The sequence below is a fragment of the Danio rerio genome, chromosome 23, assembly GCF_052040795.2.
Source record: "Danio rerio strain M-AB ecotype USA chromosome 23, GRCz13ab, whole genome shotgun sequence".
NCBI lineage: Eukaryota > Metazoa > Chordata > Actinopteri > Cypriniformes > Danionidae > Danio > Danio rerio.
Genome location: NC_141043.1, coordinates 38,684,481 through 38,697,994, shown reverse-complemented (window position 1 = coordinate 38,697,994; position 13,514 = coordinate 38,684,481). Strand labels below are relative to the sequence as shown.

The following is a 13,514-nucleotide window of genomic DNA, read 5'->3' as shown; positions in this document are numbered from 1 at the left end:
GTTATTACTAAATCCTTGTCGCATTTGTGGACCTCCAACCCACTTCACACAAGAAAAAGGTTTTATTTTTCTTCTTCAAAGGCAAGAATCAGTGAGCACATACAAACACATTCAGGGTAAAATGATTCCCAGTAGGCTATGTCTTAAAAAGCAAGTTCTCTTCCTCGTGATCAGAAAATGGCACTGAATACAATGTCTGCATGACCAATATATAGCAAATAGTTTGGGATTATAGCGAGAAATCATTGCATAGAGTAATTACAGTACATTTATGATTGTTTATCAGCAGGCAGTAGCGATCTTTTCTGATCAGCTGAAGGTGTTTCTACATTTGTTTTACATTCAACTCTATTATACACCAGAATAAATTAAGCACGGCTAAATGTGAGAGAAATAAACACTTTATACTAGTTTATTTATAATCATAGATCTCTTCTTCAGGAGTGTTTGGGGAGATTGAGACGCGATGCGCCATCTGTAGGTGATGATGCGTATTGCAGTTTTGCTAAACCCACTCGACACTGGCTTAAAACGCAAATTTGAAGGGATAATTTAGGTAAATGTTTAAATTCTGTCATCTTTTAATCACTTAGGACATTTCAAACCTGTCTGGGTATCAACTGTGAAAAATAGAAGTGTAGCAAAACGTCCTGACAGCCATTAGTGCTATGCAATGAAAGTGAACGCTAACTTGTTCACTGACGAAAACATAACTTAAGAACACTTATAATATAACTTACAAGTCATTTTAGACTATATTCGCGATATTTCTGTCCTTATTAGTAGCTACTATTTCATTGTATGAACAATAACGCCAGCTAATACTCGAGACAATGTGCTAAACTAGGCTACTTTAAGTAACGTTAGTACCACAGAAGAAAACAAACAGATTTGGAAGTAACGGTAAGTGAGGCGGGTCAATTACGACAAAATATTAATTTAAGGGAACCGTGTAATTTGTGGCTAATTTACTCTCCCTCAGGCCATCCACGATGACTTACTTTCATCAGTAGAACATTAAATAACATTTTTAGCTAAAGATGGTTATTGGGGATTCCTTAAATAGAAGTTTTGAGACAAAAATACATATTCAGTTGAAACAAAATTAATATGGCTTCTTATATAGCCTATTGAGTTCTTTAAAGCAAAACAATCAGTTTTTTGGCTTTTCTGTCATCATTTACTTATTCTCCATTTTCAATATTTGATTTTCTTTCGTTCGATGAACACAAAAGAAGATATTTTGAAGAATGCTGGGACTCATAGACTTCCCTGTTATTTTTTCAGTGTTCAACACTCATGAGGGAAATTAAGGGCCACTCCATTGGTTAGGTTGGGGCTATGATTTAGAGATACATAGACAAGGGTGACACGATGGCGCAGTGGGTAGCGCTATCGCCTCACAGCAAGAAGGTGTGAGGCTGGCTCAGTTGGCATTTCTGTGTGGAGTTTGCATGTTCTCCCCATGTTCGTGTGGATTTTATCCTTGTGCTCCGGTTTTCCCCATAGAACCAAAGAAATGTTCTATAGGTGAATTGGGTAAGCTAAATTATCTGTAGTGTATGTGTCTATGTCCTGGTCCTCCAGGTTGGGGGTTGAGTGTTGGGCTACCGACCCAAAGTCGTGAAAATTATGTTACAAAACACCAACATGGTGTGGCTAAATATCAACTTCGATATAAACGGTCGTGGGAGTAAGTATGAGGGAGAATTGAGGATGTGGTAATTTACATTTCTGCGTGAACTAACCCTCTAAAATAGGGCAGGGTGATATGGCATAAATGCAATCTCCCTAAATATTTTCCATATTGAACAATAATGATGTATATTTTGATTATAATTTGTTAATGGTTACCTGTTAATGGTTGGCATTACATTTTCGGCCGATTAATGGGGTATATGCCGAGCTAATGTGTTGTTCCCATACTGATAAACTGCCGGTGACCTGTTATTGTGAATTTTTTTTTCTTTTTATATGGTTGCTTTTACAGCATCAATGTTGTAATGTAATTCAAATACAATCAGTTAAACAGACTTTGGCATTTATTTAGTTGCTCAAGCGTAAAACGAAACAAAAAGCTGTTTACTCGCACGTGCCCGTCAGAATCGGCGTAAAATGTAATTTAATGCAGTGCTACTTGTACAATCTGAGACCTACTTTATAGCAGATATCACTCAGCAAGTGGAGAAAACAGACCTTAAACGCGTTGATTTTGCATTGGCATGCAATTCACCTGAAACGATTAACCCAGGTTACTGGCAAAATTAAAAGTCCTATTAGCATGGTTCGGCATATACCCTATTTTATCGGTGGCTAAACACTCGGTACATATCTAATGTCAACACACTTTTAGGTCAGTGTGTCTTTTGGTCATTGGATTTTCATTTTAGAAACAGATATTGAAAAACATTATTAAATAAAAAAAAATTTTTAAATAAAAAATGAAAATTGAAATTCAATGCATTTTTTCGTTTGTGAATTTTAAAAATGAACATCAAAAAATGGCTTGTTTTTCTTTTTCATGGTAAAAAACAGAAAAACTAAATAAAAAATTATTTGATGTTAATTTTTTATTTTGAATAACAAAATAATAAAAAATAAAAAAACGATTAAAAACTTGTCTGTTTATATTCCGAAACCAAATAGACCAACTCATTTACGGTGACGCAATGCTGACCTGCTAGCCCTCTTTAGGCTATTATTTATTTTTCCACTTAATGTTATAAAAGGTATTTTCTTGTGATAACAGGATTTGGCTAATGCATATTTTCCTCATTGAAGCCGGTTATATGGAACAACATAATTGACGATGTATGCATTATTTGCATTGCTGAACAGTTTTCTAAAAATAAAGTTTATTGTTAAAATTACGTCCACTTCAGGAGTGACCATGACATTGGACATTCATTCGGAATCATTGCTCATCTCTCCATGTTATAGTTATATATATATATATATATATATATATATATATATATATATATATATATATATATATATATATATATATATATATATTAGCAGTGGGCGTTTTTTTAATAATTTTTAATTTATGTATTAAAAATCTTCTGCTATATTTGCACATGGCTATATGAAATTATGGATAGACCCACTATATCAGGGTGATGACGCACGCACACAACTCATCTGCAAGCTTAGTGATCGCCGTTTTTAAAAGACAAGGGATGGTTATCAGGATGTTTGTGCAGCATGCCTCCTTTTAGATCAAATTAATTGTTAATTTTTATTGTAAAATCTGACTCATTGAAATCTGCGAAACAAACATCGGTATTAATGCCTCCCTCACTTGAAATGATTCGTGGTCAAACTTCGGGAAATGGAAGCATTATGGTTTTAACAATTTTAAAACTTTCAAAATCCTGTTATAACAAGAAAATACCTTTTACACTATTAACTGGAAAAAAATAATAGCCCGTAGAAGGCTAGCAGGTTAGCATTGCGTCATCGTAAATGAGTTGGCCTATCTGGTTTGGGAATATAAAAAAACATGTCTGTTCGTTTTGTTTTCTGTTGATTTTATTTTTGTTATTCGAAATAAAAAATGAAAATCAAATCATTGTTTAATTTAGTTTTTCTCCATGAAAAAAAACAGGCAATTTTTGATTTTTGTGGTAAAATTCAAATTTTGTTTTAAATTAAAAAAAAAAATTAAAAAACGCATTGAATTGAATTTTTGTTTTTTAATTTTTAACCGGAAATAAAAAAAACAACTAATTTATTTATTTTTTTTAATATTCATGAACGGCCAACTTATCCAGCTTGTTTTTACGCAGCGAATGCCCTTCCAGCCGCAACCCATCTCTGGGAAACACACACACACTCGTACACTACGGACAGCAACCGTAGTTGCTGTGAGAGAAGGTTTACTTTACTGCACCACTGCGTAACCGTTTTCTTTAATATCTGTTTCCAAAATAAAAATACAATGACCAAAAGATACACTGACCCTTATTGTTATTGACATCAATTTTAATGTGATTCGATATAAAATTGTATATTGGCCCAGCCCTACTTTAAAAATGATCTCTGAAACGTTATGTGATCAATCAATCACTAAAATCCAGTGAATTCTCCAAAAAAAGCTTCATTCAAAAGCTGAAAAGTCACTTGCATCAATAGGAAAAGTGAACATGATTCATTGACAGGCATTAAAAGCAGGCACTCTTGGTCTGAGGGTCCTACTCATCAGTCCAATTATTGGTATACAAAGGAGGCGTGGTCATCCTGAATATGTAAATCACTTAAGCCCCTCCCATGTGCTCTCTGATAGGTTGGCTGGACTTCTACGGCGGACAGCGGCAAATTTATCTCGTGCCCTCGCCGCCCACTGCGCAGGGCCACCCGTCTGAGACTCGGTCAGGCTGGCGTAGCGGGACGAGTCCTCTTCCAAACCCAAACCCACCCAGGATGGCAGGCCCAGAGAATGAGGCAGAGAGAGTGACAGGGGTGAGGACAGCGGAGACGAGTCGCTCCTCTTCTTCTCCAGCTCAGTTTTGTCCTCCTCCATCTGCCCGTCCGTTAGCTGTGGCGGCTCCCAGCCCTCCATCCTGTCCATCTTCCTGGTGGGTGTGATCTGCTTCATGGTGGTGCTGATGCTGTCCCACAGGCAGTGCGCTTTGTCTTTCTCTGGGTGAGTCTTGATCTTATCGTCCTCCCAGTTTTTCTTAGCAGATCTAAGAAAGAGAGAGAGAGTGATTTATGAATGAAGCAGAATCACCAATGCTTCATCCCCAAAATTTAATGCTGCTTAGATAGCTAATCACAATAATTAATATTTATTAATAATAACTGCAAATGATAAATACATTTCAACACATTTTACAAAGCAAAAGAATTTTCTTTAAATAAATAAATAAAACTAGACACAGCCAGTCTACAGCCTAAGACAAAATTATTATCCCTTTCTTTAGAAAAATGTGATGTTTAACAGAGCAAGGACATTAACAATATTTTAGTTTGGCTGTAATAATAACAATTATGCTTTAAAATTAATTAACTGTTTTCCAAACCACTGTTTTCCAATGACTTGCCTATTTAACCGATCTTAGTTAACCTAATTAACCAACCAAGCTTTAAGACTTATTTGTAATTCTGCATCAAGTGCACATGTATGCTCTGGCGCAGCCTTCGTGCTGTTGCATAGCCCTTGCTGTGGCTGTTGCCAATGCTGGTGCGCCCCTCTCGAAAAATGTAACATGTCGCAATGATGCATAGCGCAAGCTCTGTGATTGGTCGGCTTGGTAGTTGTGACAAGTGTGGGCGGTGCGAGTGTTTACAGGTGTTCCGTGCTGTGAAGGAGCTCCAGAGGGAGACTCTTGTTTTGTGTTCACCTTATGATTACAGTTGTTGCACGTCCGCCAGCTCCCGCCTCTGAATGAGTGAGCTTTAGCTACTTCTGCATTAAGGTAACGTTCAGAAAAAACAAAACACCCACGAAGAAACTCAACACAGAGGAACACAAAAACGTACTGCCAGTTGGCGTTTCGGAAGTGTTATTGCAGAGCAACACAAACAGCGCTCAGAAGTATAAATGCACAACAACCTGCAAGGCAAGCGCCGTGGGTCACGCAGATGACTACTACTCGGCGTAGAAATCTAAACCAGGCTTTATAGCTGAATGCTAGTATCTTGCAAAATAGCAAGTAAAATGTATAATCATGGCAAAAGACAAAAAAAAGTTACTAGAAATGAAAACTATTATAATATTATAATGTAATAATTAAACTACAAATTACATTTCAACTAATTTTAGTAGAAAATAAAATATAAACAATACATTACACACAGACAGTGTGAAAAAAACTAATAATATTACTTATAATCTTTTTCTTCTGGAGGTGTCTTTTAGTTGACTATAATAAAAAAATAATAATAATGAAAAAAATATGTTTGTATTATTAAAAACTGCCGAGGTCAATATTATTTGACCTTAAATTATTATTTTTCGATTGGCTACAAAACAAACCACTGTTGACCAATGACTTATTCATTAACCAAGCTTTCTAATTAACCTAATTGAGTCTTTAAACACCAGCACCTTGCAAAATAACGAGTAAAATATTATGTACTGTCATCATGGGAAACTACAAAAAATTGTTAATAGGAATTATTTATTAAAACTATTTGTTTTAAAATGTTTGTGCTATATGTTTAAAAATGTTTTGATGAAATCACTTTGGAAAATAATTGATAAAGAATTTATTTTCATACATGAGAACTAATTAGTTTGACTTCAAATGCAGGCCTGTGTTTTTATGTTCAAGTATATTTTCATATTTCTCATATTGAACTGGTGTAGTTTCATTATTATATCACTTATTAATAATTGAATTTATTATAACACTAGTTACATTACCATTACTATTATGCTACAGTATTTACAAATTCTACTATTTTTCATGTTTTATATGGAGTTCTTAATATTTTTTTCTACATTTTTTAACTTTTATAATAATAATAATGATAATAATAATAATAATAATAATAATAATAATAATAATAACAACAGCATTATTATTATTATCATCATCATTACATATTAGAGATGTTTTAATTTTCTGGTTTAATAAAGTTATACTATATAATGTATTTTAAATGAATATTTTTTTAAAAAGCCATCACTGCATAAAAACCTTATTCATATGATCAAAAATATAGTAAAACATAACTATTGTACAATATTATTGCAAACTAAACCCCATTTCCCATGTTTAAGAATCACTGCTCTTAGTTTGTCCCCGTTGAATTGCAAAACTTCCATAAATAAAAGCGTACAAGGCAAGACAGTGAAGTCATTATATCCTATGCATGATGTCTATGCGTCATAATAAGCAGAAAGCAGCCACATATTCTTCAGCAGGAAAGACGGCAATCGAGCCACAGGGTGCGGTTTCCATTTCTGACACTCACTTGATGGTTCAGTGACTTATTTAAACCTACACTATGTTTATGCACAAAACCATACAGTACATTTTGCATTGCAATGTAAAGATTTTATGATTAGCCCATATAGTATAGACCTCTCCACACATAATAAGATATTTTGAGTTTCATTGACTTCCATAGTATTTCCTTCTTAGCATGTCAATGGTTACAGGTTTACAACATTCTTCAAAATATCTTTTTCTGTGTTCAACAACAAAAACTACACTCTTCAAAGTTTTGTAACCACTTCATGGTGAGTAAATGTTGTATTTTGGGATGAGCTATCCCTTTAAACAATGTTTTTTTCTCCTCCAACTCCAAGTCAGTGATTGGCTTATTTCCCCACAGACTGTAAACACTGCGGCTCTGTGGTGCTTTTACAACATGGCTTTGTCTGTTTCAGCCTGTTAATTTCAGACCGGAGCAGTGGTGTGAGTTTGGGGTAGAACAAAAAGGTTTACATAATGTGGTTTTGAATCGAACAATGCCTATGAAGAGAAACATGTAATCCGGAAAGCGTAATGCTTTATTTTTAGCATCTCTTTTGGGTGCAAATGTCTGGTTAACATTTCAACAACATTGGATTTACCTGAATTCAGTTGAATCGACACGTAGAAAGGATTTCTGAAAGACTTTCTAACATCTACAGGGAATGTTTATGTCACTAAAAATGACTGAAGGGGCCTGTTCACGAAAAGCTTGATCACTGCTAAGATAACAATGAGGACATCGTTCTGCATGTGAAACAACAGCCGAGTTCAGACTACAGTTCTAATGATAAAGATCTAGAGAAACAACATCACAGCAATCACTTTTAGGACAAGTTGTTTGAACTAATAGTCAATAAAACATTGACATATTAAAATCTAAATGGCTTAAATTAAAGCTACAGGCAACATTTTAGAGAAGCTCTTCTTGATGTTAAGCCTTCTTTTCAAGTATTATTTAAAGAAAATGATAATGACTAGATAATCTTGATTCTTTAAAACAACATGTTATAACGTGAGAGGAAATATTGCAACTTATATGGAAGCTATGCAAGTCAAACTAGCAAACTGAGATATAAAAATACCTCAGATATACAGTGCCAATTTCGAAGTCTTTATGTTGCCTCCAAAATGCTGGGGAAAATAATTTGCCATGTTTTTATTTCACTACATCGTCTTCTATTGTTAAATTCACTGCTTGATTAGATTGATTACACGAGCTGGATTCACTGGTCAGATATTCATTCATTCATTTTCTTTTCGGCTTAGTCCCTAAACCACCCACTTATCCAGCAGGTTTTTACACAGGGGACACCCTTCAAGCCGCAACCCATCTCTGGGAAACATCCACACACACTCATTCACACACACTATGGACAATTTAGCTTACCCAATTCACCTGTACTGCATGTCTTTGGACTGTGGGGGAACCTGGAAAACCCATGCGAACACAGGGAGAACATGCAAACTCCACACAGAAACGCCAACTGACCCAGCCGAGGCTCGAACCAGCGACCTTCTTGCTGTTAAGCAACAGCACAACCTAGTGCACCACTGCGTCACCATACTGGTCAAATAGTCTGTAAAAATGTAGCACACTAAGGACATCTGCTGGTTTTAAGGTGGTAAACTAATGTGGACGGCTGCTTCTCACTCAGGGCAGTTTATGCTAATGAGGGAGAGATCATCACTAATGGGCAGGGCTTTCCCCCTATGATGACATGTACAAAGGGAGTGACAATCTAAGTGTTTCTACAGACTGTTTATAAAAGTGTGATTATAAAAAATATTATTAATTCATTTTTAGTAATAAAGGCTGGTTATATTCACACACTCTTGCCAAACAACTGTGTTTTAACCCCTTACGAAAGTTATTTTTGCATAATAGGTCCTCTTTAAACTTAAAACAAGTCAAGTTGAGCTTTATTGTCATTCCTCTACATGTGTCCCTTGTAGAACAACTGTGCTACATAATTAATCATAAATACAAACACTACACGGGACATAAGAGCTATTTAAAAAAAAAAAACTAGTATGCATAACTAACATATACTATAAGAAACATATTTATACACACAAGACAGGCTATACAAGTACTTTTACATGAGACTGAGCAATGTTGTGCAGGATAATGTGCAAGAGAGGTATTAAAGGTTGAATATTGTGCAAAAGAGGTATTAAAGGTTTAAGTAAACAAGTAAACAAACATTGTTTTCCTTATTGAGCCTATGTAAGATGGAGTTTAAGTAAAGTGTCAGGTGCATAAAGAGAGAAGAGTGTTTCTACAGGTGGTTTGTCAAGCCAACTCACCTGTGTAAAGAACAATTTGAAATGTTTCCAAGAGACATGGAGTGATTAAGAGTGTCTATAGTGCAAATGTGCAACCTGGTGCAAGATTTAGAGATGAGATCTTACATTTATCTTTATACATTAGTTACTGTTCTTGGTGTGAACACACTTTAAAAGTGCTAGAAAAGATTACAAGATTCTCCGCATACTTATCATTATTATAAAAAACTTCCATTAAAAAATATAATAATAAAAAAACACATAAACAGAATTTTTATGTAATACATAAAACATTCGGCTAACCCTTTAGCAAACATAAAAAACTTGGGCTGTACTCACACTATGTACAGTTGCCTCGAATCGGGCCAAAGCACGCTTGTCCCCCCTTCCGTCTTCCCCGACGGCCCGCACTCACATTACAATCACGCCTGGGCACGCTTACGTCATCGATGCTGCGCTGTTCAGTGAGCGCTCTCACTCAGCGCAGAGGAGATTTCTCTAGTTATATCGTTTAAGTCTTTGATATGCAGTCAAATATTTCACCAAACAATCCCTTAGGGATGCGGTGACACGCAGTCAGATATTTCGCCAAACAGATCCGCCACTTTTGGCACTCATAAACAATCATAAAGCCCTCGTGCTGCAGGATTGAGGAGGTTTGCTAAAGGTGCACAGCTATCGTGCAGTAAGGAGTTTTCGTATTTAATAAACTATGGCAGTTTGCATTCATTGAACAGTAAGATTGACTAATAAAACCATATGAAACAGTGCCTTAAAAGTCTCGTCTCACTTTCAGTTTCGGGCTTTGGCGCGTTTTGCACTCACACACAACTGAGCCCGATTCAGCACACTCACACTACTTAAACGATCTGGGAAACGGGCCTGGGCACGGTTCGGATAGCATAGTGCAAGTACGCCCTTAATCCTTCCTTACCCTCTCCATATCAATGTAGAGAGTAAGGGATGTTATAAATCTGAAGCACAGAAATCAAGATTTTTCAGTTTAAACAGATTCAGATTTAGTATATTTTTAAATAGACATCATCGGCTACATTTCTATCCACCTATTTTAATGCAAATTTTGGACATGAGCTTAAAAAAATGGTTGATGGAAATGCCAAAATGCGCTTAAATTTGGAAAATGCGCATAAAAACGTGCGCATAACTGAGTAGAATGATTGTTCTAGTACAAATTCCAGTATGCGCATTTAAAAAGGCCATGTGATTTTGTTATAAGTGATCATGTGATGATAAAAATGTGTGTGAATGGATAAACCAGCAGGCTGAACACATTGTAAAACATCTGAAATGTTGTTTTAGTCATTCTAATACTGAAACGGTTAAGGGGTTTTAGTGTTAATATATAAATAATGACCTCTAGAATCAAACGCCACTGTGCGTTCACTGCGTGTCAGGATTGCCTTCTGAGGTGCAAGTCATTTATAAAATGAAGAAAAGTTTCACGCAGCTTCTCTTATCGCAGCAAATTTCGTTTTTACTGTTGATATTTGGTGCTAGATAATCAGTTTTGCGCATAAAGTTAATTAGCATTTTGGATGGAAGCATAGCTATTGACTGAACTTATCTTTAGTATATATATTTCAATAATGAAAAACTTACTGATGACAAACAAGTAAAACCCAATGGTTTGAACGATAGTGGTATAGATTTAAAGTGTTTTATATGTAGTTTGGGGTTGTGATCTTAAAATATAGTCCTTGTTGTAATAATGTTTATTATATTATACTTCAATAGCATATACTATAGGGTAGCATGGTGGCGCAGGCTCCAAAAAGATTCAGGAAAAACAATCTTACCCTCTTCTGTGAGAAACAGTGACTCCTGTCAGCAAGATGTGTTCATCGTCCTGAGACGGAAACAACTTTTTGTCTCCCTTTTCTCGCTTCGATTTCACCTTCTTTAACTTTGAATCCTATGAAAGGTCAAAGCCAGAGTCAGAAAGCGTACAATGACACAACAGTCTGCTTGAGTGTTACAGCACAATAAGTGTCAGAAGGTGCAGCTTTGGTTTCTCAGTGTGATAGAAATACAGATGGTGAGTTTAGATAGCAGGCTAATCCTGGCACAGATACAACTGATCATCACAAAGACACACTTTATACTGAATAGAGGAGCAAAATGTGTGTGTGTGTGTGTGTGACAATCTGAAAACAGGAAAGGCCTGTGTTGATTACAGCGGATATTTGAGCACACACACACACACACAAATGCATGTGTGTGCTCAAATATCGTGTGTATGTTTTGGGTCAGCTGGCGATCAAATACATTCCTTCAGATTCCCTCCTGCCTGCGTCCAGTTTGACCCTCAGGATTTGAAATGCCGGCCCGGCTTTGGAGCTTATTATATAGGAAAAAAACCTTTGGCACAATTTCTTGCTCTCTTTCACAAGTTTGGTACAGAATGTTCTTCCCTCAAATTGAAACAGAAAAAAAGGATACACCACAGAACTGAGCCATATATCACTCCAAAATGATCGAATAAAAATGGAAAAAGTGAAAGACTATAATATGGATATCAAAAAGAGAGACAACTGTTTTGTTTTGCTTTATGAAATAATTTGAATAAAAAAAGTCTAATAGAACAACTCTCATTAAACAGTTCACATTAATGGATGACAAAATACGGTAATAAATAAATATATAACATAGTTTTTTCTTATTAGGACCTGTAAGCTGCTGTGGATCATTTACATGACAGTATTGATTTTCTGCATTATTATGATGAGAATTGTTAGAGAAAATTTGTTAAACAACATCTATCTAAATGTCAAAAAACATGCCTAAAATTCATGCTATCATCAATGATCCAATGTAAAATGAAAAATAAATATGCTGCTAATGCTTATTTTCATTACATTATTACTGCAAAGACAATTCCTGCACAAAAAAAAAAATTATATAGATATAAAATGAAGGGCAACACACAGTATGGTTTTATTTGTTAAAATGTAATGTGTGTATTTATAGCAGGAGGGGGGGGGCACACAAGGAGTTAATTTGTTTTTTTTAATGACAGCAGTAAATAACTGAACAATTATTTAAACTGTACAAATAAAAAAGCTAAAAATTAACATTTATTTTTATATCTTTATCCACAAAGTGTGCAGCTTTTGTCACAGCAGTGTATCTTAATGTGCTTCTGGAAGAACATTTCAAGTACACTACTAGTACATTGATATTAGTATGCTTACTAAATAAAGTATACTTTTACTTGACCTTTACTTAAGTATACTTCTTTTTCCTTAGAGTGCATTTACTGACTTACCAAGATCAGTCTTGTACAGCCAGAGGGTGTATTGCTGCTCTGACAGGCAAGTTGGATCAAAGCTAGGGTTGCTCCGATCAGGAGTCTTGTAGCCGATACAGAGTTCTGATTCCTTGCCATGGTGATCGGCTGATACTGAGCACCGATTCTAATGCTTCAAGCTTCATTAAGCACATTTTCCCTCAAAGTATGAACCTTAAGAGAAGATCTAGCCTAAGAGAATAAATCAAGGATGCTGCATATAAAACCTCAAACATATCTCTTTAGATGTGAACGTGTGATGGGCAGAAGCAGCTTTACAGAAAATAATTCATCCATTCATTTTACCTGGGCTTAATCCCTTATGTATCAGGGCTCGCCACAGCAGAATAAACCACCACAAAAAATAATATAACCCAGAGATAAAAATTGTCATGACAAATTACAATGCAATTTGGAAACATTGCAAATGATGAAAGGCGAATTCAACATGACTCAATCAAGAACACGTTTGGAGCTCACATTTGATGCATAAGAAGGTAAAATGCACACCTATAAATCTAATACTTCTTTACTAAAAGGAAATAGGCCTATAAACTGTTTATTGCAATAAGTATATTACAAGAATTTATATTATTAAATATTCATGTTAAAAATAAATAAAGTTTTATTTATCTAACAATTCCAGCCAGCTTTTAGTGAATTTGCAATATTGTCAACACAGAAATTTCAGTTTTTGTGTGTAAAAAGGCCTAAATACATGCAGGACCATTCAGGTATTTTGCTCGTCTCCAACTATTGACAGCAGATCTCTCAATGAGAGAGAGAGAGAGAGAGAGAGAGGAATTTGCACTCATGATATCTTTATTGCTCTATTGATTTAACCGAAGAAATGTAATGCTTAGACCATCACTGTGCCTTTTCCGATCTGTTTTCTTGCTCATTTACTCTAGTCGCAATGATGTCCGATTATTTAACTCATTTTTGGGGATCACAGAGCCGGTATAAGTTTGTGGGAGACTCACAGA

At 35.4% G+C, this 13,514-nt stretch overlaps 1 protein-coding gene and 1 long non-coding RNA gene across 2 annotated transcripts in view; both read right to left on the bottom strand.

Moving 5' to 3' along the window:
• Positions 1–43: 43 nt before the first annotated feature.
• LOC147831337 (uncharacterized) lies at positions 44–2,933 on the bottom strand. The gene is made up of 2 exons (XR_015523835.1): positions 2,329–2,933; positions 44–1,906 (listed from the first exon to the last, which is right to left on the bottom strand). It is a non-coding gene; the product is annotated as an uncharacterized LOC147831337 (long non-coding RNA).
• A 90-nt stretch (positions 2,934–3,023) lies between these two features.
• Positions 3,024–13,514, bottom strand: part of si:ch211-225h24.2 — a 31,749-nt gene continuing 21,258 nt past the window's right edge. Inside the window, exons 3-4 of the mRNA NM_001386502.3 lie at positions 11,039–11,154; positions 3,024–4,694 (exon numbers count right to left, since the gene is read on the bottom strand). Coding sequence (NP_001373431.1) covers positions 4,259–4,694; positions 11,039–11,154 — 552 coding nt within the window. The 3' untranslated portion in view covers positions 3,024–4,258. The remainder of the gene's footprint in view (positions 4,695–11,038; positions 11,155–13,514) is intronic.